The sequence below is a fragment of the Brachypodium distachyon genome, chromosome 2 (assembly GCF_000005505.3).
Source record: "Brachypodium distachyon strain Bd21 chromosome 2, Brachypodium_distachyon_v3.0, whole genome shotgun sequence".
Classification (NCBI taxonomy): domain Eukaryota; kingdom Viridiplantae; phylum Streptophyta; class Magnoliopsida; order Poales; family Poaceae; genus Brachypodium; species Brachypodium distachyon.
In genome coordinates, this window is record NC_016132.3 from 53,732,199 (window position 1) to 53,755,555 (window position 23,357).

At 49.6% G+C, this 23,357-nt stretch overlaps 3 protein-coding genes across 3 annotated transcripts; 2 read left to right on the forward strand and 1 right to left on the reverse strand.

The window, feature by feature from the left end:
- Nucleotides 1–8,096: 8,096 nt before the first annotated feature.
- Nucleotides 8,097–10,528, forward strand: LOC100833559. The gene is made up of 2 exons (XM_003564593.4): nt 8,097–9,928; nt 10,031–10,528. The coding sequence occupies exons 1-2, from the start codon at nt 8,583–8,585 to the stop codon at nt 10,257–10,259; spliced, it is 1,575 nt and encodes a 524-aa protein (XP_003564641.1). The 5' UTR covers nt 8,097–8,582; the 3' UTR covers nt 10,260–10,528.
- A 5,944-nt stretch (nt 10,529–16,472) lies between these two features.
- Nucleotides 16,473–21,023, forward strand: LOC112270764 (myb-like protein Q). The gene is made up of 4 exons (XM_024458864.1): nt 16,473–16,562; nt 16,641–16,858; nt 16,949–17,075; nt 19,155–21,023. The coding sequence occupies exons 1-4, from the start codon at nt 16,473–16,475 to the stop codon at nt 19,929–19,931; spliced, it is 1,212 nt and encodes a 403-aa protein (XP_024314632.1). The 3' UTR covers nt 19,932–21,023.
- Nucleotides 21,024–21,093: 70 nt separating this feature from the next.
- Nucleotides 21,094–23,045, reverse strand: LOC100833868 (nematode resistance protein-like HSPRO1). Its single transcript, XM_003564594.4, has one exon. It carries the CDS (start codon nt 22,787–22,789, stop codon nt 21,386–21,388), a length of 1,404 nt encoding a protein of 467 aa, XP_003564642.1. The 5' UTR covers nt 22,790–23,045; the 3' UTR covers nt 21,094–21,385.
- Nucleotides 23,046–23,357: the final 312 nt, after the last annotated feature.

Consider the following 23,357-nt stretch of genomic DNA (forward strand, 5'->3'; position numbering starts at 1 on the left):
GCAGCCCGAGACCCCACTAGCCTGGGCCCGTGGGCCTACGACTCAAAGGCAGGAGGCCCAGGGAGGTTGTTGATGCGTGGACCATCCCGGACTCGGCCGCATGATGCATGGCCCATCTGAGTATCTGACTGCCCAATCGATCCAGCGGAAGAGAACGCGATGACATGCCGCGATAAAGCTTGCGCCCGTAGCAGGACCACCGTATGAAAATTATCACACGCTTTCGTCTGAAGTCAAGCTTGCCGATTGGTAGCCACTGCTTTTTCTGCATATTTACTCTTGTAAGTCGGAGTCAACTAGCTGGAGCGATTAACGCGACGGTAGATCCGAAACTACACATATCGCCAGCGTCCGGCGAGCGTGTCTATCCTCGAGTCCATGAAAGACCCACTATCACCCATGATTTGGCTCCTCTCGGACGCAGAGTAATGTTCACTCCGCTAGAACTAGAATATGAACGTGTGATATGTACCTGGATGCAATTCCATCTACATACATGACTATCTTGGACGCCGTCTCTGGTGCACGTGGCCATTCCCAGATTCCCTGTCCGGGCTTACCATGTATTGCGTCCTATTATTGCAACACAGACTGTATGGGCTCGACGTAGGTCAGGTTTTTCCAGACATGGCGCCAAGCACCCTGTATATTCTTCAGCATATTCTTCACACATGTTTTTGCGTGTATTTTCTCTCTCCTTGTTTTCCACTGGTATATATGTTCAGATATTTGACATCAAGCTCGCTGGTCCGGAACTTCAATTCTTTCAGATATTTTACACGGGTGCAAAATTCTTGATTTCTCAGGTAAGGAAGGTTCTCACGACTTGCTGCCACACTTCATGAAGCAGCTTTACCGGAAGGCAGGCAAGGACAAGTAAACAACACGAACACCTGCAGGTATTGCAGAAGTCTGGACAGCAGAGTCTCTTCAGAAAACACGAGATGCACGTTGAACAGAGAGCAAAGGATAGCGGCGAGAGTAACTGGTATGGCGATCGGAGCGCCGGAGACCAGTCACAGCCTCACGGGTGGTGTTTAACCGCGGGTAGGAATAGGATAAGAAAGGCTGGCCGGGGATGCCAGATCGATGGAAGGAGAGAACGCGCCGGGGGGAACAGGAGAGCGACGCCGAAGGAGAGGATCGAACGCCCGCGGCCGGCCGGAGATCGAGTCGAGATAGAGGAGGCGTGGCGCTGCATCGCTGGCGATTTCTCATCGACGGCGTCCCTGTCCATTGGGGCCGGCCGTGGAGACCACACCGACTAGCCGCTAGTAGTGGAAAATCCAAGCGATAAACGTCTTGACATTTTCCTGCTTCACGTGATATGGTCAAGCTTGGGTGATTTGCTTGATCTTCGCAGGGGATAATTAGCAGGCGTTCGGGTGAATTTCTTGGCATTTGCCCATGGTAAGAGAGAACTTATGATGTGGTACTTGTGCACAGGTGTTAGGGGTTCATAAAGCCTTAAAATGATCAGATCGATGGCTAGTTGGCTCCTGCAAGCTTTAAGTGCATACAGTAAAGTAGGAGAATTTGTGGGGATACTGCTGGGAAATTGCATATGTTGCTGTTCTGGTGGACGGTTTGGAAGGAAAGAAATGACAATAAGTTCAATGCGAAGCGTTCCACCAACTCGTCGATCATCGGCTTCGCCATTGAGGTGATTGCGGCCTGGCGATTCGCCGGCCACAAGCGAGCTAGCCTTATCCCATGATTGAGCAGTTTTGGTTCCATCGAGTTAGACCTCCTGACTAATTTCTTTTGTTGCCGGCCTTTGCCGATCTCTGTATATACCTCTTTGTTGTTTGCCGTTTAGGGGCCGCTGAGACTCTTGTATATCCTCCTTGCTTAATCAATGAATCGCAACCATGTTGCTTTTTGTCAAAAAAATTGCATATGTACAAGTAGAAGACAGAGGATATGTGACTGGCAGGAAAGGAAAATACTCACTCCATCCCATATTAAGTGACTTTCTATTACATGTACTTAGATGTTTTTTACGCATAGATACATCCATATTTGGATAAATTTGAGTCACTTAATATGTAACGGAGGGAGTATATGAGATCTATTAACCCTTTTGTTCGTGTTGACTGCCGGTAGCTCTTAGAAAAAGACCAAGAAACCTAGAGGCTGGAGTTCAGAATAATATGCATGTGCAGGAGCCGTCCTAGCAATAATACGTGCATCCTCCGTCCCATATAAGTGACTCAAATTTGCCTAAATATGGATGTATCTATACACGAAAAGCGTTTAGATACATGTAATATTTCGTCACTTGATATGAGACGGAGGGCGTAGATGGTTGTATGCATGGATCGAAAAACCGGCCAGTGAGTGCGAAGCAGTTATTGGTTACGTACGCACACATGGGCTAGCACTAGCAGCGTTACGCGAGCTGCTGTTAGTCATGCGTTAGAGAGGGAAACTACGTTCGAAGTACAGCTAACGCGAACCGGTCACGCATCTATCACGCTCGCTTGACGTTTGCCAGCGTCTGACACAAAAATCTCGCGCTGCGCGGAGCAGAAACACGAGGCGACTACCGTACGATTGTTCAAGGTTCAGCCAATCGTTCTCATCTGCACCTGAGGTGGTACTTACTCCACGAGCTCTTGGGGATCAATTTAAGTCAGTAGTTATAGTACAAGAAAAAAAGTAAGAAGACCGATTTTGCACCCTGGCAAATAATGCAGCATTTTCTTACTTGAAGTCAACAAGTGAATACTATTAAAACCAGCATGCATCTATAAGGCCATTTGAGTTGCAAGAATTGTCCAATTTTAATTTGGGGGAGCAACTATTCCAACCGGGTTGATGCTATTTCACTGTCTGAAAGGACTGCCCAAAAGAGTAGGACATGATGGCAAGAATCAAAATCTTTACAAGCCACAGAAGATGCCAAGCTGAGATCTATCGGTAGAATATGAACGGTCGAGCGGAGCCACAAGTCTCGGTGACCACACAATTAAGGTCGATCGGAGCTGTGTTCGTTACCCTACCGTATGTCCTTGAACTTTCCTCAAGTAGATTCATCCCCATTGTCCCAAAACGATGGAAGCAAATTCTGTAGGCCTGCGATTTATACCTATGTAATTGTGAGGTCGCATATGTGTACACTCTGTAGGTCTGCACATTGGCAATGTACTGCTACTCATTTGAAACACCCGATTGTTCAGACCTTTCTTTACCTCGAAATCAACTAGAAACTGCACAAAATCGAGAGGAGAAACAATTAAAATGACGTGGAAAAATGCAAAGAAAGCAACTAGAATCGCTCAAGAAGGAAAGTAACTTCTTACAGAACGGACGCACGTCAACTTGGTGGTACAAAGGACGAGGATCCTCTTTCTGTTCCTTTCTTTCATTTTCACCCCACTAGAAGCAAAATAACTGTCGTTAATTGAATTCATCCCTGCTATACTACCTCCTCCTGTTTCTGTGGACGTACCGATAAACATACTACAGGCCTAGCAACTAGTAATAACAGGTAAAGTTTCCTACTCCAACTGACAATATGAGCCTGACTGCCCGTCTACACGCCAATGCCTGAAAAACAGAGGAGTCCGGCAGCAGCGTAGAAAAGAAAAACAACCATAGAGGTCTGCATCAGCGAGGAGGGCAGGGCAAATCCAACTTGACACTCCCGAGTGAACCGGCGATGGCGATCCAAGTTGCGCGCCCTGGTTTGGCAGCTAGCCGGTGCACATTTCTCCTGTCAGTCTGTCGCTCGCCGGGTGGCCCAGCCGCGATCCGGCGTGGCTCATTTCCACCGTCCAATTCGCGGCAGAGAACCAACCGATTCCAGCGGGGAGATCTACGGGCCGATACGAACGAGGGCGGGTGGATGGGAACGTGGCGCCCATCGAGGAGGGGCCTCCCTCCCTGGCTCGCAGCCGTCCGTCGGTAACCGCTGGCTGGGTCGAGATATTTTTCGTGTTTACCGCACGCGAGGCCTGTGCGACGACAACAGTGTCCGTGTCCATGGCCAACTTGGAAAGGGACCGGAAGTTGGGGGCGACCGAAACGGACGGGCCGGGTGCCTCTCGTGGAAAATTTCCCGAAACGCGCGGACGTGCTGGGTTCGCCCGTGGGCCGTGCTGTTGTAGACTTGTCGTGCAGTAGCGTCATGTGATGGACGTACGAGGTCGCTTCGTTAGGTGCCATCAGCTCGTGTTTCTCAAAAAAAAAAAAAAAAGGTGCCATCAGCCCGCGAGTGGTGACTCAGCGTCACTCCAACGATTTCAGCGATGCAGGTTCAAATGTTTAGGGGCCTTTGATTCGAAGGATTTGAAAATTTTGGAACTTTTTCGATATGGTTGTTAATTATAGGATTAAATCATGTTGTTTTTTTGGTTAAGGTTCGTTTGCACAACATTTTCAATGAACTTTTTGTATCTGCTCTCCAACCGCTTGTTAAAGTTTATTTGTTCAATCAAACAAACAACAAACTTTGATACAATCACATTCGTGTAGAATTCAAATGTGCATAACATTGCAACGTTGTGTTTTTTCCCATTCCTGTTTTTTTTCCTATCCTCTGAATAAAAGAGAGGCTACGAAGGTGCAGTCATGCTTTAGGTCCTCTTTGATTCACAAGAATTCAAAACGCACGAATAGATAAAACGAAGGAATTAGAGTGTCTTGCACTATTGAAGCCTACAGGAAAGAGTGCACAAGGCAGGCAACTCCACCGAAATTGTCGGCCCGCAGACGGCTGCTACGCGTTGCCATATAAGGTGTTGCCCATGGCGACGGCGCTGTTGTCTTCTTCGCTCCCTTCATCCCCGTCGAGGTCACGGGTCCACTCAAATGGTCGCCGAGGGGAAGTGAGGGGGATATAAGAGTGCATTTTACTCTATAAAAAACAGTAATATTTACGATATCAAATAAGTACGCGTGAAGAGACATATCACGACGAGATTAATAAAGCTATTTTAAAATCCTAGATGTTCATAGAATGATCTGTGTATTGGTTTTTAAGTGTCAACTAAAGAAAGTAGTAAAGGTAGTATAGACGTGATCAGTGATATTGAATTAGCCTGTTTTGCACGTCGGTGTTAAAAGACAAGAACGAAAAAAAGTTGTAAACGAACCTTTCTCATCAGAACTTTGTTTTTCCGCTGTATGTTTATACGATTGCTCGACATCATTTCACGAAAAGAAAATCCTTGTGAGTTGTTTTTCAGAAAAAAATTAATATCGTTGCGAGTTGCAGAAAAGCTGAAACCCTGAATAAAAAACCAGTGGAGAAAAAACAAAACAGCACGTGGTATTATTTCGTGCCTGTCTACTGTATGCTTCGAAGCACTAAACGCGAGTCCGGCCCATACCCTACTGTGCAGATGAGTCCAATGGGGAGCTTGGCTGCGTAGGCGACCTGTCCGGCGCAGTCTGCAATTACATTCCCGTAGGATTCAAATGTGCATAGAATTGCAACTTTGTGTTTTTTCTATCCTTGATTTTTTTCCTATCCTCCGAATCAAAAAGAGGCTTACGTAGCCGCGGTCATGTGACTCATGGTTAGGTCCTCTTTGATTCACAAGATTTATAAAACGCGGGAATTAAAACGTCTTGTACTATAAAATTCTACAGGATTAGCGTCAAAGAGTGCACAACGCAATGTCGCACCCGTTGCCAGATAAGGAGCTATCTCTGATGTCTGCTTCCATCCCTTCATCCCCGCCGAGGTCATGAATCCACTCAAATCGTTGCCAGGGGAAGTGTGTGTGTAAAGATAAGGGTGCATGTTACTCTAGAAAAAATAGTAATATTTACGATATCAAATAAGTATGTGTAAATATATGGATGTGGCTACATCTAAGTTGTCTAACTTTAAGAAAATGCTTAAATCTCAGTTGACGTTTCACAATGGTTGGATTATAATTTGGACGTCATCTCACTCTCCTTTTTCAATAGTTCCTTACGAATCATAAGCACAAAACATATCAAATGGTTGAGAAATCAACTCATCTCTAACAAAAATCAGGCAATTTAGATATAACAAAACAGTAAAGATATATATCACGACGAGATTAATGAACTATTTTAATATCGTAGATGTTGATAGATTAAATTATGGAATTTTTAAAGTGTCACTAGTATATTTTTTAATTAATAAAGGTAGCATAGATGTGATCAGTGATATTGAAGGAGTAGCCTGTTTTGCTCGTCGGTGCTAAAAGACAAAATCGAACAAAAAAAAGGTGCAAATACACCTTTCCCATCAGAACGTTGTTTTTCCTCTGTATGTTTATACGATTGCTCGATATCGTTTTCCGAAAAGAAAATCCTTGTGAGTTGTTCTTCGAAAAAGAAAAAAAGATATCGTTGCGAGTTGTTCTTCGGAAAGACATTCGTACGTGATGAATACAGGCAGAAAAATCCTTGGCATCCCAATCTTCAACTCCTCAATTTGGCTTTGAGGGTTCGTTGGCGATGGATTGAGCGCACTGACAACACTAAGCCCTAGAGGGGGTTTACGTTGGAGACTCCGAGGGAGGTTGACGCCATTTTCGAGGCGGTCACCTCTTCTCGGGTGGGTGATGGAAGGCACACGCTCTTCTAGACTGACCGTTGGCTGCATGGTATCCGCCTCAAGGATGCCTTCCCGGCGCTTGTGGCGTGTGTTCGCCCCAAACACGTGAAGTCACGCACAGTGCGGGAGGCTCTTGACGGCGCTTGGTTGACCGACGTGGGGTCCAACTTGTGGGGGGCAGCTCTCCAGGAGTTCCTTACTCTTTGGGACTTGTCTCGTGGGATCCAACTCGTGGATGGTGCGCCAGACTCTTTGACTTGAAATTGGTCAAGGGACGGATGTTACTCAGCCAAATCGGCTTACGCGAATCTCTTCGCCGGCCGTACCGGAGACCCACTGGCGGGAGGTGGTGTGGGAGTCACGTGTCCCGGAAAGGTGTAGATTCTTTGCTTGGCTTGTGGCAGGAACCGATGCTGGACGGTGGACCGGCTTGCGAGTTGTGACCTGCAGCACCCCCCTCGTTGCCCCTTTGTGACCAGGAGATGGAGACCATCTCCCATTTGTTCTTGGGGTGCGTCACGGCGAGACAAGTGTGGACAAGCCTGCTTGCCGACTAGGGTCATGCTGACTGGGTTCCGGTGGCAGATTGGCAGCTTCACGACTGGTGGTCCTCCCTTCCGCGACCTCGTCGGGCCCGGAAGGACCTCCGAACGACGATCATTTTGGTCTTTTGGACCATCTGGCGGCACCGCAATGATGTGGTTTTCAATGACGCGGTCCCTTCGGTGGCGAGGATCCTTCAGTGCATTCGGGAGGAGCTTGGTCGCTGGAAGCATGCGGGTCTCATTAGGCGAAGGGTGGCTGCTGTGGTCCCCATGGCGGTTGGTTGAATAGATAGCGAGTGGTTGTTTTTATTTTTCCTTGCCACTTGTGGCTTTGCGTTGTACTAGTTTTCTGGCTCCATTTCGTTAAACGATCATGCATCCGCTGTGTTGCACAATCAGAAAAAGCCGAAACTCTGCATAAAAAACCAGTGAAGAAAAAAAACAGCACGTGGTATTATTGTCGTTCCTGACTACTGTATGCTTCGAAGCACTAAAACGCGAGTCCGGCCCATGCCCTACCGTGCAGATGAGTCCAATGGGAGCTTGGCTGCGTAGGCGACCTGTCCGGCGCCGTCTGCCGATCGGTTGCCACGCCGCGGCTTCATGGCGGACACGTGTGATACGGCGGCCGGACGGGGAGTAAAAGCCTCGAGGCTCCACACTGGCAGCGCCACCATCCGCCGGAGGGTGGTGCACGTGAACGGAGGTTCTCGTCGTCCAGCCTTTTCCCTAAATCACTGGACACGACACCATTCGCGGTCTGACTTACCTTCACTGGTCCAATTCGTCTGTAAAAATTCGAACTGATATCCCTACCAACTCGAATTACAAAAGGAATTGTATAAAATTAGAGTGGCCAACTGGCCGTACGCTGCACACATGTTGATGACGACTGAAGAGTGAGTGAAGCCGTACAGAAAAGAGAGGGACGGCGGTCTGCAGATTTTTTTTTAGCACACCCACGCACACACTTGCATCTGAGTGGCAGGAAATAAATAGCACGGCTTCCCGGCACTACACACTAGACGATACACGCTCTTCTTCTGCTTCTTCTCCCACCACTCCTCCCTCTTCACTCGCGACATCGCGTCTCGTATTGGTACCTTTCGTTCTTCATTTTCCATACCTGAGACATTTCCAATTGCGTCGAGAGAGACTAAATTTGGGCCGTTTCTATATTAAGGAGGGGAAAATATCGTTCCCATTCCAGTTGCCTATATAATTCCGCGAAGGTGGTCACCGACTCACCGTAATACGAGTGCTAGATCGCTCGCTTCACGAGCTCCGCGGCCGTGGGGAGGTTGACCAGGACACCTTCCTTCCGGATCCTGAAATAAGGCCACCGTCCGTTCGTTTCCCTTCCCCTCCCTTCCCTTCTTCCTCTCCCTTGCATTTAGCTTCTCATCGTGGTGGAGCCGCGGGCCATTTCCCAACCAGGCGTCGACGTTCCGGTGTCCGCCGGGCGCTCGCGCGCGTCAGGGCTGCGTGTCTAGCTCATGGGCATTCAGGTCGCTTCCCCCTCCTCCCCGGCGTCGCCTTCGTCCTCTGCCATCGCGACGTCGTCATCAAGGCCGGCCGTTCTCGGCGGCGCCTGCATGAGGCTGTCGAGAGCCCAGTCGTCGCCATCGTCGTTGGCTAGCTGGAGCGCCGGCCTCGCCCGCCGGCGCGGCGGGCAGCAGATGGTGAGGCGCGCCCTCAGCGCCAGCATCGACAGCATCGGCAGCCACGGCGGGGGTGACGACGAGGAGTTCTTGAAGAGGATCCAGGAGCTCGCCGTCGGGCTGCACCCGGGCGCCGGAGGCTGCGGGTGGCCGGCGAGCGTGGAGCGGAGCGCGAGCAGCGTCGGGCTGCCGCTGTCGCTGCGGATGCTCAAGCGCAAGAAGCAGCAGCGGCAGCAGCAGGAAGTACAGCGGGGCCGCGGGTGCGACGAGCGTGGGCTGATGGTGGGCCGCGCAGGCGGGTCCGGGCGCGGGGCGGTGGGCCGGGCCTTCTCGTCGATGGTGCTCATCATCCGGGAGCTCCAGAGCTTCGCGCTGCAGATGCGGCAGGCGCTCTTCTACGAGGACCTGCAGAGCGTGCTGGCGCGCGTCCACGCCGAGATGGACGCCTCCTTCGTCTGGCTCTTCCAGCACATCTTCTCCGGCACACCGGCGCTCATGGTCTCCGTCATGCTCCTCCTCGCCAACTTCACCGTCTACTCCATGGGCGACAACATCGCCATGGCTGCCAACCTCCCGCCTCCCCAGCCCACCGTGGCGGCTGTCGCCATGATCGACTACACGACCCAGCAGCACGGGGAGCAGCACCTGTACCCTTCCGATGATCAGCTCTTCGTCGACACCGGCTCGCTCAACAACAAGTTCTCCATTGGCCGGACGGCCTCGGTGGGCGGGAACAGTGGCGGCGGGGGCAAGGTGCGGCCGTTCGCCGGGGGCGCCGGGGACGACCGGTCGGACGAGTCCATGTACCGGCAAAGCGGAGCGGTGCTGCCTCAGGACGCGTCAGAGGCGGCGGCGCCGCCGGTGGGGACCGGCGCGGAGGAGGCCGTGTCCGACGCGATGGCCGCGGAGGAGAAGTCGGAGGACGAGCTCGTCGTATGGAAAAGGATTGCCGACGAAGCTAGAAGGATGCAGGCCAGCGTGCGCGTGGAGGCGTTGATGGACCCGGACATCCTGGGGCAGCTCGTGGCGCCCGTGGAGGCCAAGCTGGACACGGAGGACTTTGCCGGCTACGCGAGGACGGAGCAGAGATACGAGCAGGCCGTGTCCGAGGAGCCCAACAACTCGCTGCTGCTCGCCAACTTCGCGCAGTTCCTGTACCTGGTGCAGCGCGATCACGACCGGTGGGTGCCCCCAAGCTGTTCGACGGAATGACATTCAGCAATAGTTCAAACGATGTCGCTTGTTAACTGACAGGTGGTCGGTTGTTTTTTGCGCGCATGCAGGGCGGAGCACTACTTCAAGCGGGCGGTGGGGGCGGCGGAGCCGGCGGACGCGGAGGCGCTGGGGTGGTACGCGACGTTCCTGTGGAAGGCGCGCAGCGACCTGGCGGGCGCGGAGGAGACGTACCAGGAGGCGATCGCCGCCGACCCCGGCAACGGGCACCACGCGGCGGCCTACGCGCACTTCCTGTGGAACACGGGCGGTGAGGACACATGCTACCCCCTCGACTGATGCGTGCGCCACGGCGCTCAGGCTGAGATCCCAACACACGCTCACCCCCCGTCGTCGATACTACGTCCTAGAAAAAACCCAAGAAAGATAGAGAAAGAGAGGATTTTTCCGTTTCTTTTTTTGACTCCACTCCGTGAAGAAAGTCCACGCACCTCCCCGCATGTGCTTGGCCAGCCATGAAGGAATCAATAGTACAGTACCTATGCTTACAACTGCAGCTGATATACTACATACACACTTACACGGTATAGAGTTGATCTTTCGTTTTACGTCGCCTTTGGTTTTTCCTTGCTGTGGTTGCTCCTGTATGGGGAGATCGAGCAGAGGAGCAACGCGATGGTCGGTCGGCCGGTGCCGCGCCGATCCCCGGCCTTGCTGCTGCGCCTTTCTTCCCCTTTCTGGAAATCCGGCGAGTGGGGGCAGTTGGCCGGAAACTGCGCGAATGAGCAGACGCGATCGATCGATTGAGCTCGCGGCTCCACGGATCTGTCGGCTGCGGTCGGCGATGAAAAGGCCTCCTGTCCGTCCTATTGGTGTCACGTGTCGCGAGATGGGCCGTGGATGCTTGGAGTAGCACAGTGTCGTGGAAAGTGCTGACGTGAGGCAGCTCTGTCGTAGTACCCCCCATACGGAAGTACTGCGCGTACGATGCTTTTGATACGATCTCGTTAAGAGGAAAATATACTGGTTAACCACCTCGTACAAACCGTGAAAACTCCTTCAAAAAGAGTTTTAAAAATTCTAAATTTTTTACATATGTTAGAGAATTGATGTTTTATATATGTGTAAAATTTCAAGTCCAAACTCGATGGCATTTGGTAGTAGCGAAAAAAACAAATTCGGCATGAATAGAGGCCCCTTGGCGTTTGACACTATTCATTTGCATTTTTCTCTTTTTAATCTTTTGCACGTTTGTAGAGCACCACACTTCCAACATATGACATATTTATAGGAATTTTTTGAAACTTTCATACATGGTTGTTGTGGAGTTTACACAGTTTGCACCTAATGAGAGTTTGCACCGGATACGCCGCTCGTTAACATGATCTGTGCTCATTCGTACCCCATAGCATCAATCTGCTGCATGCAAATTTGCGTAGATGAATAGGCAAGCTCTCCAGTTTCCCCCCTTGAGAGATCTGATTCAGAGTTTTTGGCTTCTTTTTAGGTGTCTTTCATGCTTAAAATTCTCGTGCCTCCGTCTCATATTAAGTGTTGAAATATTACATGTATCTAAACGTTTTTTAGCTATAGATGCATCCATATTTTGACAATTTTGAGTCACTTAATATGTGACAGAGGGAGTATTTGGCATGCATAACCTTTAAAAACTTAGATATCCTGCAAGTCAGGTTTGGTTAGCTAATTGTCCCTTTGATCGATAATTCCATTCTTAGCACCTAAGGGAACTATCAATTATATGTATATTTAAGGTGCACTTGAACCTTTAAGAAAAGGAACACCATGATGTGATAATAAATAAAGAAAAGACAATCATATTACAAATATCAGACATTCATGTGAGCCAGTTTTTCACAAAGTCCTTGTGTAAGCATAAAAAGGAAATGTCACTCTTTTTTATGTGCACATGCATATAATCTAAAGCCAAAATTCACGCTAGTACGAGTACCAGGCTAAATTATGAGCTGCAATCAACCAATGTAATTTCACTCTGCTTTTTGTGTCCAAATTTTGCATACATACATACGTATGCTGTATAATGTTCGTATACATGGTAATATAAGCCCATGTGCACCAGTATGCTGTATAATTTTCTCCATGACGGTTCGGCTGTTCCTGCCGAAAGACCACCATAAAACCTTAATTTCCTTGGAAATGTTCGTTGGTTCCTCCCGTTTAATTGTCCTCTGTGCGCACTCCACGGCTCCACCCGTCCATGCACGATGATGTAGCATTCCAATCCCTTTATAGACCCAACCAATGCGTCCGAACGAAATTGATTTCGAGAGATCAGTGGTCCTGTAAGCTGCACATTAATCAGTGCATACGAGCTACTACTCAGTATAAGGGTTGGATGTTTCTGAGAAGCTCTTCTGCTAGTTCTCAGCCATAGTTGAATGATATCTGTAATTGAGCTACACTTTCTGAATCATTACGGGCAGTAACGCTACCTGAATTTTTCACGCAAACAGCGTGACTCTAGCGTGCTACGCCCGGTATCACGGCGACCCCCTTTGGACTGCCTCGTGGTGTTCAGAGTTGACAGGAAACCTAAACCGTCCCAATCTTCTGTTCTGCTGCCGGCCAGTTCGATCAGTCACTGGATCATAACGAACATATGCTATCCAAACATCAGAGTACAACGGAGCCTTCAGTGCTAATGTCCTTTTTGCCGACACACAGTACATTGCTTGTATGAGAAGAGTTTCGCTTGTAAGACATGCAGCGTGATACGCTCTGAGGTCCACAGCCCGGCCATGCTGGAGACTGACGCTGCCATGCGGTTTGTGCATGCAACAAGGACGAGAAGCCAAAGCTGGCAGGGGGCCATGACCAGGTTCCATGAAAACTACACTCGAATGATCGAACTCACGCCAATCACTCGTCGAGCGTACACCGAAATTGCCGGTCAGGGGGCAGTGTAGTCTGTAGGTCGAGCCTGCGTTGCGATCGGGCACATGCTTTGGGCCACCTGGGATGTGTAAGCTTGCGCCTGGAACTTATTCTGAACTGCTGTTGCTGGTCACGGCGATCGAGACCCCAAGTCTTGATGTGCGCTTGCTTGATCCGATCGGTCGATGTGGTCTGCTCCCCGGAACTCGTCGACAAGAGGAAGAAACCGTGGCGATGAAGTCGTGGGGTTCAGATCGGTGTAGCTTACTGCCTTACTCGGTAGGCAGCAAAGGGGTGATGACAAGGGACAGAGGGGCAGAACAGCGGCATTCCATAATTACATGCGCGCTTGCTTTATCGAGAATTCGAGATTGATGTTGATAGAATATGCCCCCTGATCGCGTTGGGAATTCCTTCTTTCGAAGCTTATTTGCTACGAGTTGTGTACTAGGCGCGTAGTATTATCATCGTGTCCTCGTATGAAACCAGATACTCCCATATGACTACAGATCTCGTCTTGGGACTTGAATGCGCAAAAAGTATTTTTAACACGGGAGTGGCATGTTTCCTATTGGATCAAAGAAGGAATAGGTGTGCCCCTGGAAGATCTCTTGGTGTGCCCCTGGAAGATCTCTTGGAAAATGTTCCTGCCCCGTAGAAGATTTGGTTTCATAGAAGATGTTTCGGTGATTTACGCTTTCAGTTTTGTGTATCTGAAGACTCCCGTATGGGAGATCTACGTTTCTGACTATTCACCACAGTTAGCATGGCTGTAGATCGTGTTAAAAAAAACAATGCAAATTTGGCTGGGCCTGTAGGCCGTAGCTACTTAGACCGATGCATGTCAGTGGAGTTCGACAGCAATTCCGTCATATGCCCAGATTTTCTTTGAGAGGCCGTCATATGCCTAGATGGACCGGGCCTTGCGCTAGGTGCATCCCTGCAGCTGCATGCATCGAAGGAAGAGAGCCCATAAATTAGCCTTTCTTTAGGAGAGCCGAAATAAAAAATAGTCCCTGGGCCTAATACATCTGTTCCTTATGCCTAGATCGGGCTCCCATACTGTCTCGTGGCAAATAGAGCAGCCCATACCTAACGTGACTCCCCCCGGCCTCCTCTTCAGCCCATACCTAACTTGGTCCAGATCAAGGATTGCGTTTGGGTATCAAAAAGCAAAAGGAAAATTTTCTCTTTAAAAATACAAAGAAAATGTTATAACAAAACAAAGAAAAGAAGAGTGGAAGGAAACGGGAGCCACGAAATACTCTGTGAAGCACTCCCAAAACTATTTTTTTACACATAATCATGTACTTATATGCCTACAAATTTACATGAAAATAAATTAAGAAACAAAATCTAGTGCTGATCTAAAGGCACATTATGCAAGCACGATGTTTTTACCAAAAGGTGAATATTTATTTATTTTTCCATGCAAATAGGGACTGAGCCAGGATTTTGCTACAAGACGACGACGAATGTAAAGCGTTTAATGTTAGAGGGGACGAAATGAGTATGTGCAATGTAGTCTCCCTCTTTCCTGTCACCAATTTTATGGAACATTAATTATTCTTTTGCTCCAACTTCATACAACTGGCACCGGGGTGGAAGATGCTTCCAGGGTATGCACCCGAAGTCATGTTTTTTCTTTTCCAGATGAACTGGAGTTATACGTAGAGTAGACTGCTATCGGATAGGAACGGGCTAGCGTGACTCTTGCAAAGCGAGCGGGGACAGAAGTCGATCAGCCCGGCCCGTTCAAACGGCACTTGACGTATACGAGTTCAATGGCAAAACGCCGGCGTGAGTCTCACGCCGTTCCATGGTTGCAAGTAATTATATGCCTCCAAAAATAGAAGGAAGGGGTTTGCTTTGGTTTGTCAAGAAGTGTCGCTTGAGGACATTTTACATCCTGTCGTGTTAGTCATCCAGCCGGGCGGTGTGTCTTCCAGCTTTTTGGCTGATTTTAGTGTAACGTACGCTTTATTTTTCGTAACCGTGACCAGCACCCCGCGGCGCGTGTGTGCTCCTCGCGCGTTGTCCGATCCAAGTACGTCACGCGTCCACTCACTCGGTAGACGATTAAAACCTGCACGTCACAAGGATCATCATCACCTGGACATTTTGGATGCACCACTTGACCTATGCTGCAACGGGCAAAAGCATATAGCAAGGACACGCTCAAACGATAAATCAAATTTTCAGTTTTAACAAGTCTAATTTTGCCAATAGATTACCGTACAAACGAATTTATAACGGCATCAGGTTATGTGGCCATGTCCAAACATAATATACAGTGAAGTCACCTTATTCGCCTCTTGATCGAAAAACCGTCCTCCCGATGCGACTCGTAAGCTTGAAGCATTATGCAAAGATTTCCTTGCATGTTTGTTTCCGTACGTGTGTGCGACCATAAGACCACGTGCTTCACTTATAACCGTTCGTGTTCACCGTGTTTAATTAAGTTGTCGTTCCTGGATTCCAACAGTATAATTGATCAGTTATGTCGGGATATATCTCTATAGTTGCATTGGATCCGACAGGAAAACGACAAACTTCACATTTATATATAACTGCATCGGACCCGACACGAAAACGACCAACTTCACACACCATTAATTTGTCAAGACTCCTTAATTATCCATTTTGTGCATACACACAGCTTAACGGTATCGAGTATAAAAACAGCATGGATACTTGTATTTTTAGTGAATACTTGTAGTGAAGATTCAATAAACTAAATGATTTATCCTAAAAATCCATCATCTCCTGACATGTAAGTGTGAGCTTCCCACTGATAAAACCCGTCACAGATGTACGTGCATCTTTTTGTGCTTGGGGCTATTCCCAAAATTTGTTGAACAATTATCATACATAAACCAATCCCAATCTGTAGCCAATAATGCACCCTTTGACATAGTCATCCATATGCATCATATGGTACTATAGCACTAATACTGATGAAAATGTAATATGATTGAAGTATATATAAATGTTTCTGGAAATATCATAACTGCTACATAGTCATCCAGATGGAAATATCCTTTGAGCTATTTGTTTGAATGCACCGCCCGCGTGTGATTCTACAGCCAAGCACGCCGAACGTTTCGAATTCCACTGCCAGAGGTAATTTACACACATACGGCCATACGACCAATTGGACTTTTGTAAGGAAGCAAATCCCCCCTTGTAAGCTGCAACAAACTCGTGATCCAAACCGGCACTTGGTCAAGCAAACAGCACTGACATCCGGGACCCACCGCGTCCACGAGCCATCCTTTTGAGAAGCTGGGTACAGCCGGTGTACATGGGCTAGAGACACAGACTGGAGAGCGATGGGGATCCAGCGGCCGATATTCCCCTCCTCGTGGACGCAACCGATAAAACTGTAGTTGGACCGTTATAGCCCATAATGGTTCTTGGCTGTGGGATGAAAGCGGGACGAGATGAGCGGCTGAAACGTATGGGACCATCTCCAATATATCACACGGGGACTCGGGTCTACATCGATCCCTTCGCGACAGAGGTCCGCAGCTAGTACTTCCCTTTCTCTTCTCCCCTCTGTCAGGCCCTTCCTCTCTCTCCTTCTACCCCCTCGGAATTCTACCCCCGTTTTGCACCGCCTCCCCTCAATTCCGACCTATGGCCAAGCCGGTGGTGACGGAGGACATGCTTTTCACCCAGGAGATGGAGTCAAATGCGTGGACCGCAGAGGAGGAGGGGTACTATGGGGTGATGGAAAGGTACATCGCCTCTAGCTCTGGCTCATCTAGTTTTGGCTAGTTGCTCCCGCAAGATGGCTGTGCTCAGGCAGAAGTTCCCGACATGGGACTGCTTGACGTCGGCTTCGACATGGCACCCACCAACTTCGCCATGCCGGCCAAGGGAGCCCTTGCGGCCACCGGCGGGACCTCTCCTGTTGAGGCCGCCACGGTGCCTCGGCGACCGCGAACAGTCAGGAACAACCGCGACCGCCATTGCAACCCAGTGCGGGTGCTGAAAGGGGCGTGGACGACGGAAGAAGATCAGTTGCGTAACACGACTGAACCAGATCTCGTGGCATGCATGATGTTTTTTCTTGACTCCTTATTCACCAACGTGCTTTCTCTTGTTTGCAGAATCCTCAGGGAGATGATGAACATGTACGGAGAAGGGAAGTGGGCCGCGATTGTGAAACACCTCCCGGGCCGGATCGGGAAGCAGTGCCGCGCGAGGTGGATGAACCACCTGCGCCCCGAACTCAAGGTGATCTGCAAGTTTCTTGATGCCATAAGCTGGCTAGCAAGATTGCACTCTCTTGATTTTAACCAGTGGAAAGATTTGTCTTTACATGATTTTGAAGTTTAAATTGTTTCAAATCTATTTTTACGTTTGAAGTTTCATCGTGCTATTGGGGAGTGGGTATTGATTCCGGAGTAAATGGTTTGTCATGTTGCATGTCTTCATTTTAATCATTAAGTGCGCCAATTTCTTTATATCAAGGCCACTAACTGAATATCATATGAGTAATTTCTTCATGTGGCCCTTGTGAAGAGATTGGGGGGAGAAAGTTATGGTCAAACTTTTTGTCCCATTACTTTGGTCGAATTACTAATGCACAACCATCTGAAGGAAGCATCCATGGTACTTTGATCATCTCAGTTTGATTTGCATTTAGATGAGAGAATGCCATGTAATCCATTATAAAGGGGGAATTTTGTACCATGGATGCTTTCTGAGTTTTGTTATGAGTATTACACTATCTGAAAGCCCCTGGATCTCCACACTATTAAAGTTAAAATAGGGAAATTTGGACAAGGGGGAATTTGTGTCTTTTCAGGAATTAATGAAATTTGGTCATACTCCTACTGTTATATTCATTCAAGTCTGATGTTTCCAAATCTGAATGTGATTACTAGAGTCATCTAGTTGTGTGTGCAATGTGTGATGATGATGACACCATCGGTGGCTTAAGAGGGAATGCGCCTTATCCATGTGTTGTGATTTGGTCACATTAATTTTCTATGTGGGTGTGTGGCCGTTTCGTCTCTCGGTGATCTTGTTTAGCTAGGTGGCAGACTCGCTGTCGAGGTTTCCTCCTAGTTTGTCTCCAACCAAGCCTTAATCGAATGACATTTCTGTATGATTTCTCTAAATAACGGTGATTTGCGGGTTGTAGCCGTTTCATGTCGCGCTGATCTTGTTTAGCTAGGTGCCTAGCTCGTTGTAGAGGTTTCTGCCTCATTTTGTGTATGATTACTAGCATTGATTTAATCTTTTTTCTGTATAATTTCTCTTAAAATGGCAATTTGTAGGGAGTGGCGTTTCGCCTCGCGGTGATCTTGTTTAGATAGATTTCTAGGTTTATATATCCAAGCATTAATTGTATGGTTTTCCCATGTGATTTCTCTTTAATATGGCAATTTGTCGGTTGTGGCCGTTTCATCTCATGATGATCTTGTTTTGCTAGGTGCCCGGTTCATTGTCGAGTTTCCGCATAGTTTATCTACAATTAACCAAGCATTAATTTTATGTCTCCTGCGTATAATTTTCCTTAAAATGGCACTTAATTTGTAGGGAGTGGCTTTTCGCCTCATGGTGGGCTTGTTTAGATAGATTTTCGGTTCATCTATCCGAGCATTAATTGATTGCATGGCTTTATGTTGTGATTTTTTCTTTGATATGTCAATTTGTCGGTTGTGGTTGTTTTGTCTCACGATGATCTTGTTTAGCTAGGTGGCTGACACGGTTTAGAGATATCCGCTTGGGTTGTCTATAGTTAACTGAACATTAGTTGTGTGGCCTTGGGTATGATTTATATTAAACATGGCAATTATTTTTTACTATATATGAACTCATCTATCTTTCCTGTTCATGAGGCTCTTAAAGAGAACTACTAAATTATACTGTGCTGAATATCCTCTTACCTTATAATAACATTTTTTTCCGGCTTGAATTCTCTCATAAACATGGTACCTCTTTTTTACTGTATGAATTACTACTAGATAATACTGAACATATACTTGTCAATCTTACCTGATACAAGTATTTAGTACTATATCTGTTTAAGCCTGACTATTCTAATATCTACTCCTCTATCCAAAAATAGACGGACAAACTTGAGATTTGTATGTATGTCATCGTGAGCTCGTTGCAAAGATCAAGCAGTGCAAACTATTTCTGCGAAATTATGCGCCGCCATTCCAAGATTGGAACATTTACATTTCAGAATAAATATACTCAAATGTACTGTAACATTTTTCAGTAAGCTATTCAAATGCAGTTGCTCTCATCATCTGCCAATCATTTGGAGGCATTAACGTATGTCTGTGTTTCACATTGCAGAAGGATGCTCCTTGGACCGAGGAGGACGACAAGGCACTTATCCAGGAGCACATGACGCTCGGGAACCGTTGGTCAGAGATCGCGAGGCACCTCCCGGGCCGGTCGGAGAACTCCGTGAAGAACCACTGGAACGCGGTCAGGCGGAGCCTAGGGGCGACGCGCCAGTTCAAGAAGAAGAAGAGCGAGCAGCCTCCCCCAGGCGAATTCACCGTCCTGGAGCAATACATCCGCAGCAAGTACCCCCCGTCCATCGAGCCCACCTCGCCACCACCATCGGGGCCTGCTTCGCCGTCGTCCGGCGGTCCGGGCAGCCCAAATGCTGCTGCCCCGCTGGCCCTGGCGGGCTCCAGCCAAACTGGGATGGACATGAACTTCGAATATTCGGCCGGATCATCCAATGGAGGGATGACGAACCTGAACGCGCCTTTGCTGCTGCCGGGCCTCAACACATACAACTCCTTCCCCAACATCAGCAACTTGCAGTATGAAATGCAAGTGCCGGCGCTCCCGGTGATGGTGGGTACTACTGATCAGGAGCACCTTCAGGCCGCCCCTGCCTATATGAACCAGCTGCTCAATGTGCCCCCAATGGGTACTGCTCATCATCAGGGGAACCTCCCGAACCTTGTAAAGTTCGAGGGCCAACCCACCTACTACAGCGAGGCAGCCATGGGCCCGAGCTGCACCGGCGAGCTGGATGACGTCGTCCAGATGGCCTCCAGGGAATTCGCGACGCCGTCCGAAGACAAGGTTACCTTCGATCCGAGCAAGTTCTGAGCGCATTCTTCATCAGTTCGTCGGTTAATTTAGATGCTGTTGTGTACTGTTCGAACAAGAAACCATCTGTCGTCTGTCTGTCTGTCTGTGTGAACCGTATGTCTGTATGTTGTACTTCTTCTCCTGGAACTCATTGTAGAAGTACCTTTGCCGGTTCATTTGTTCCATTTGTTGTACTAGAAACCTTTGTTGGATTTATCTTTTGTTTTCGGAAATATATCAGCCTGCTGTACGTATTGAGCTTTGTCAGCCCGGGCATGGAGGCCACGCGGCTTTGGTGACGTGGCAGGGCGGCCCCTGCTCGCGGACAAGGCTGTACAAAACTGGTTGTGTTGTGTCTGGTGTGGTCAGGGTTTTCTTCTTCTCCTTATATATAACAAGGAGAGCAATCTCAGATGGGGCTAAGATCAACGGTTCACAAGCACTGAGCTTGTGACTGTTTTTGCTGGGCTGAAAGTTCACCTCTATGTGAAGGGATGGCCCAACACCCTGCGGCGGTCTCGTCGTAGCCATGTTGGTCAGCGTAGGAGAGTTCATATCTAGTTGGACTTGGACCGCTAATTCATCTATTCGGTCTTAATTAAAGATGTGAAGGAGTGTTCTCGTAAAAGAGTACGTGCAAGAAACAAATGTGTATGAACATCAAGAACTGGTTAAATCTGTTAGTCCATGTCTATAGTGGAGAGATTCGGTCATGCTTCCTGACTTCAAATTTCTCAAGTCTGTTAGCTGAAGAAAAAGTACATGTACAGCTTCGGTAATGAAATAGTAACAGGGTTTGGGGGTTTCGGCTCTGCGCTTTCTTATCTGTTTTTGTGGGCACGAAAAGCAGGGGGTAGTAATCAATGATCATCAGATTTTTTTTTGAAGGTAATGATCATCAGATTTTAGTTGTTTTAACTTTGAAAATAAACTTTGTACTGGCACTCTTCAAGTTCAAGGCCTATTCAACGGACCTCTTGTGTACTCCCATGATCGTCAGATTAGTGGTCTGCAGTCTGCACTCTTGGACTTGCAAGTCCCAACAACTCTCGGTTCGAAGAGCACGTCCAATTCCTTTGCTTGGTTAATGTTCTTTGCTAGGTGTCCAAGGCAACTAAAGCGAGCACATTTGCATGCTCCATCCGATGCTTATTAGGATCATTTCTGCATCTTTGTTCCGAGTAGGTAATGTTTTACCGCGTACATATTACATTGATTCTGAATGATATTTACATTAGAGGAACGCAATTGAAATACATCAGACTACCGTTCCCAATGTGATCTAATTGAATCGATATCTTCGTGAAATACGTAGAACAAATCACAAAACAACACGCACGCGTAAGAGTTTATCTACTCGCACTACACTCTATGGCTACATAAATGGATCGCTATAGATTACAGCATCATCTTCACTTGCCTGCAAAATTACGGGTCGCTTCGCTTTCGCCGTTCTTCAGACAATCAGACATTCAGCTCTGCCCGGACGAAGCAGAGTTGGCGACCATGTGCTGAACCCAGTAGTCGGCCAAGAACGTCTTGGCGGCGTCGAGGCTGGGAAAGTACGGCGGCTCGAGGAACATCTGCGACAAGGGGTCCGTCCCCTCCGTCGGCACGAACAGCGCCCGGTTGCCCGAAGCCTCCGCCGTGCCCATCACGGCCGCCACGAGCTGCCGGTACGCGAAGAAGAACCTCCGCACGGCCGCCTCCACGGCCTGGAAAGCCTGCAGCAGCTCGATCTTGCCGGCGTCCTCGCCTTCGCCGCGCCTCCGGCCGTGGTACAGCCTCATGGCCGCCTCCTGCACCCTCGGCCCGCCATTGGGGTCAACCTCGACGCCGATTATCGACGGCACCTGCTTCTTGATGTCCCTCGTGCCGTTCGCGACGTGCAGCAGCGCCCTGGACCAGAAGCAGGACGCGTCGGTGCCCGGCGCCGCCCGGATCGCGAGCTGGCTCTTGAGCCGCAGGAAGTCGTCCGGATCCATCAGCAAGTGCAGGTCCTCGATGTCGGCGAGCAGCTTCCAGACGCGCTCCAGGATCCAGCAGTCGCTCGCCGCAGCCTCCCAGTCTCTGGCCTCGATTCGGCTGTTGAGGCGGGCGAGGAGTTGGGACGCCGCGCACAGCCAGGATTCGAGTATCTGGTGGATGGTGAAGAGCGCCTCGTTCTCCCTGTTGCGGTAGCCCGTCTTGGGCTCCGGCGCGACCTTGGGCTTGAGGGCGTGCAGCTCGTGCGGGCGCACCACGCGGTCGTACTCCAGCACGGGCTTGCCGGCGAGGTTGGGCTCGCCGAGGCCGAGGGAGAAGGCGCACCCTTGCATCTGGCTCTCGATGGCGTACTTGATCCTGGCCGCCAGCGTCTCGGACTTGTCCCACGCGGCGAGGCGCGGGAGCAGGCTGGACTCGCTGGCGTGGCACACCACGGCGGCCGCGCTCCCGGGGAGCTGCCACACCTCGGACGCGCTACGCTCCCGCGGGAGCACGCCCCCGGACGCGCTCAGCGCGGCCAGCGGCGGCGCGCACCGCTCGCCGCCCTCGCAGAGCGCGGCCACAAGCTCCACCTCCCGCGCCGCGAGCGACTCGAGCCGGCGCGCGAGCTCGCGGCGGCTGGCGTAGCCACGCGGGTCGGAGAGCGCGAGGGACACGAATCGGAAGGTGATCTCCAGCGCCTGCAGCGCCGGCTTGACCAGGCCCTCGTCGGCCCAGCCCGGGCAGCACGTGTCCTTCCAGAGCCTCGACAGCTCCGGCAGCCGGAGGTACTGCTCGTACGCCTCCGCCGCCGTGCTGTCCGGCACCTTCAGAACCGCCGCCGCCGACGGCGCGCGCCGCTTATCGTCCGGCCGCACAGGCGAGACCGGGGACAGCTTGGTCGTTGCCATTTCAGCGCTCCAGTTGAACCGTCGTTGATTGATGGTTTGAAATCTCTGCTTATCGCTTGGAATTCCAAAAGAAACTTCGACTATAAATCTCGTTGTACTACTAGCTTGCTTCTGCTGTGGCCTCGAGAATTAGAAGGCGAGGCGTCTTATATATACGTTCGACGGGAGGAGCAGCAGATCAGCGGATGAGATAGGGGGAAGAAGAGGAGCGCGTGATGGCTGGCGTGCGTGTGGACCGTGGTGCAGAGTGGTTTGAAATTGAATTCTTCGAACCGCGGGGCTGGCTGGCGTGCGCTGCGTTACGTGGGGTAGTACGCGGAAAACCAATAAATTAGCACCCCGGCCAGCGCGTAAAAGAAAAAGGGGTTCGAGCTTATCCGGAGAGAAGAAGAAGAGAGCCGTGGCCTGTGGGCTGTGAACTGCGATGCGTTCCTTCGTGCTGTCCGAGTCGTCGTGAATCGCGGTGGTTTCTTGCGTTCGGGCAGCGCACGTCGTTGTGCTCCGTGGAACGCGCCCGTCCCCATCCATCCATCCATCCTAGGCTGGCCGGCACAAGGTTTTCCTGTAA